A 3,331-nucleotide genomic window follows, 5' to 3' on the forward strand; every position below is an offset into this window, starting at 1 on the left:
ATGGCGTGCTGCGCGGCGGTGGTGGCGGTGGTGCTGGCGGCCGCGGTGGCGGGGGCGCCGGTGGAGGGGCTCGGGGTGAACTGGGGCACCATGGCCACGCGCCGGCTGCCGCCCAAGGTGATGGCCCAGCTGCTCAAGGACAACGGGTTCAAGAAGGTGAAGATCTTCGACGCCGACGAGACCACCATGATGGGGCTCGCCGGGACCGGCATCGAGACCATGATCGCCGTGCCCAACGACATGCTCGCCGCCGTGGCCGCCGACTACCGCCGGGCCAAGGAATGGGTCAAGGTGAACGTCACCAAGTACGACTACCACGGGGGCGTCAACATCAAGTACGTGCGGGGCTTGCAGTTACTTACTTCGTCATTTTCGTCCGTCTTTCTCGCAACTGATCTGATCTACTGGTTGTTGATCCATCCGTCAGATTCGTGGCGATCGGGAACGAGCCGTTCCTCACGGCGTACAACGGCACCTACGACAACGTCACCGTGCCGGCGCTCAAGAACATCCAGCGCGCGCTCGACGAGGCCGGTCACGGGGCGGCCATCAAGGCCACGGTCCCGGTGAACGCCGACGTCTACGACTCTCCGGCCAGCAACCCCGTCCCGTCGGCGGGGAAGTTCCGGGACGACGTCGCCGCCGTCATCACCGACATGGTCGGCTTCCTCAACCACAGCGGCGCGCCCTTCAGCGTCAACATCTACCCGTTCCTCAGCCTCTACGGCAACGACAACTTCCCCATCGACTACGCCTTCTTCGACGGCGCGCCTCCCACGCCCGTCATCGACAACGGCATCAACTACACCAACGTGTTCGACGCCAACTTCGACACGCTCGTCTCCGCGCTCGACAAGATCGGCTTCGGGAGCCTGCCGGTGGTGATCGGCGAGGTCGGCTGGCCGACGGACGGCGACAAGCACGCCACCGTGCCCTACGCGGAGAGGTTCTACACCGGGCTGCTCAAGCGGCTGGCGGCGCGGCAGGGCACGCCCCTACGACCGCACGCCCGCATCGAGGTCTACCTCTTCGGGCTCATGGACGAGGACGCCAAGAGCGTCGCCCCGGGCAACTTCGAGCGGCACTGGGGCATCTTCACGTTCGACGGCCGCCCAAAGTTCCCGCTGGACCTCCGTGGCAACGGGCGGCCGGTCATGCCGGCGGGGGCTAGGGGCGTGCAGTACCTGCCGCGGCGGTGGTGCGTGCTGAGCCCCAACGCCACCAACACGACGGCGGTCGCGGAGAACGTGGCCTACGCGTGCTCGCGCGCCGACTGCACGCCCCTCGGCTACGCCTGCAGCTGCGGCGCGCTGGACGCCGCCGGGAACGCCTCCTACGCGTTCAACGCCTACTACCAGGCGCAGGGGCAGGTGCCATTGGCGTGCGACTTCCAGGGCCTCGCCCTCGTCACCGACAAGGACGTGTCACGGCCACCCTGCAACTTCACCGTACAGGTAGTCGCCGAGTCGCGCGCCACGGCGGTCACCACCAACACAACCGCCGCCGAGTCTATGGCCCCCGACGCAGCCGCGGCGCGGCTGACCGCCGCCGTGATGGCTTTGTTACTTGTGCTCGTCTCGGCATAAGGGCAAGGAATAAGTGTTCGTAGGCCTGTAGATATATATATGTGGCAGTCTGGAAAATGATGTACGAATCTCTTTTCTTATTTTTGAAACTAAACTAAACTAGCAGGGTTGCGAGGGCATCATCTGTAAAGTCTTCGGAGTAATTCAGAAATATATTTTTGATTTTTAAGATGTGAGAATGAGAATCATCTGCATGCTCGGCTTGTCTTTCCACGCACGCAAGGCATTATGACCACGCCGACAACCCTAACACCCCCCGAGTCGGAATGGGCAGGCGCTGGATGCATGCAGCCGAGCATGGCATCGTTCTTCGAAGAATCACGAACCGTCGCGGGATTGCCAATTCCGCGGCAGTTTCAGCAAAGGGTCCTCATTGGGCTCGGCGGTCCTCCTTAATGGAGGCCGCTTGAGTTGTCACATCCAAGTCTTCAACCATAGTCTCTCCCTCCCGCCTTCTCCTCTTCACCACCGGATCTTCCTCTGGGGTAGATACTGCCGCCCCTGAACTATTGTTCACCGCCCCATTCTCCAAAAACAAAACTGTGCCAGCCACTTTCCTCGCCAAATTTGGTAAAGCTTGCCCACCAACGTTGTCAGTGCTATCCACTGACACAAGCCGTTTACGAGCAGTTCTGTTGGTTTCCAGCAGGTACTGACCATCGGGTATGAAATCTGAGTCAGCTCCATTTTGTGCCACCAGCTACCCCATCTTTCCCTCCGACCAGACCTCCTCTTCCTTGCCTCCCCCTAGTACCTCTTCCACCTGTTCTACTACCTCTACCTCCTCCTTCCATGCTTCCCCTCCCAACATCTGCAAACCTGGACGTCTCGTTACTCCACAGAAGACACTCCCCCCCATTCACACGATCCAGGATCATGTATGCCATCACAACACTCCTCCACTATGTGCCCCATCAGGCCACAAAAGTAACAAAAATCAGGCAACTTGTCATAAAACACCGGATACCTTTTGCTCCCCTTGAGTGTTATTGGCACAAACCGGACCAGAGGTTTATTAACATCCACATAGACTCTGACCCTCAAGGTGCTTGCCGGATTAATTTTTTTCCTTCATTGACAATGACGATGAACGGTGGCTCACCCACCTTTGCTGCCACCTTCTCTGCCAGCTTCTTCTTCGTTGTTAAATCATCCGGCAGCCCCTTCACCCTTGCCCAAAGCGGTATCTTGTTCAACTTGTACTCAGACACATCAGTAAAACCATCATGCTCTTGTATGATAACAGGTGCAGAATTGCGGAAGATCCACGGACCACCCCCCATGATCCTCTTCCAATCACCAAGACAATGACACTGCACCAGGAAAAGCTTTGGGCCTTTAATATTGAAATTCACACCTTGTGCTGATGCCCACGCGTTCCTCATCTGTCACAAGAGGTCAGTGTGACTAAACGGCTTCGTTGTATGCACACAGAAGAGCCCTAGCCAGCACACATGAGTACATACGTACGGCGGGCACGGAGCTGGCCACCGGCAACGCGTTGACGACGCGCAGAAGAGTCGTGAACCGACGGCAGTGGCGGCGGCGGCGGCGCCATCCCGCGACGACTTCCACGCCGGGCTGGACGCCACCATTATTCTTTCGTCTTTCCCATCCAATGTGCGTGCCAATTCTGCACCACACACCAATCGCTTGTATAAAAGCACGCTCCGTCGAACGTTCTTGCACCACAGTGCTCCCATACCACATCACAATATTCACAAATCGGTAAGACACAGCCCATG

At 58.6% G+C, this 3,331-nt stretch overlaps 1 protein-coding gene across 1 annotated transcript; it reads left to right on the forward strand.

The window, feature by feature from the left end:
- LOC119273556 (glucan endo-1,3-beta-glucosidase 8-like) lies at positions 1–1,757 on the forward strand. Its single transcript, XM_037554679.1, has 2 exons — positions 1–335; positions 428–1,757. The coding sequence occupies exons 1-2, from the start codon at positions 1–3 to the stop codon at positions 1,584–1,586; spliced, it is 1,494 nt and encodes a 497-aa protein (XP_037410576.1). The 3' UTR covers positions 1,587–1,757.
- The last annotated feature ends 1,574 nt before the right edge of the window (positions 1,758–3,331 follow it).

The sequence above is a fragment of the Triticum dicoccoides genome, chromosome 3A (genome assembly GCF_002162155.2).
Source record: "Triticum dicoccoides isolate Atlit2015 ecotype Zavitan chromosome 3A, WEW_v2.0, whole genome shotgun sequence".
NCBI lineage: Eukaryota > Viridiplantae > Streptophyta > Magnoliopsida > Poales > Poaceae > Triticum > Triticum dicoccoides.

Excerpts from the sequence above, each read along its gene's own strand:
- LOC119273556 (XM_037554679.1), top strand. The coding sequence starts at position 1 with ATGGCGTGCTGCGCGGCGGTGGTGGCGGTGGTGCTGGCGGCCGCGGTG. Across the intron at positions 336-427 it reads CACGGGGGCGTCAACATCAA|ATTCGTGGCGATCGGGAACG; the intron begins GTACGTGCGGGG and ends TCCATCCGTCAG.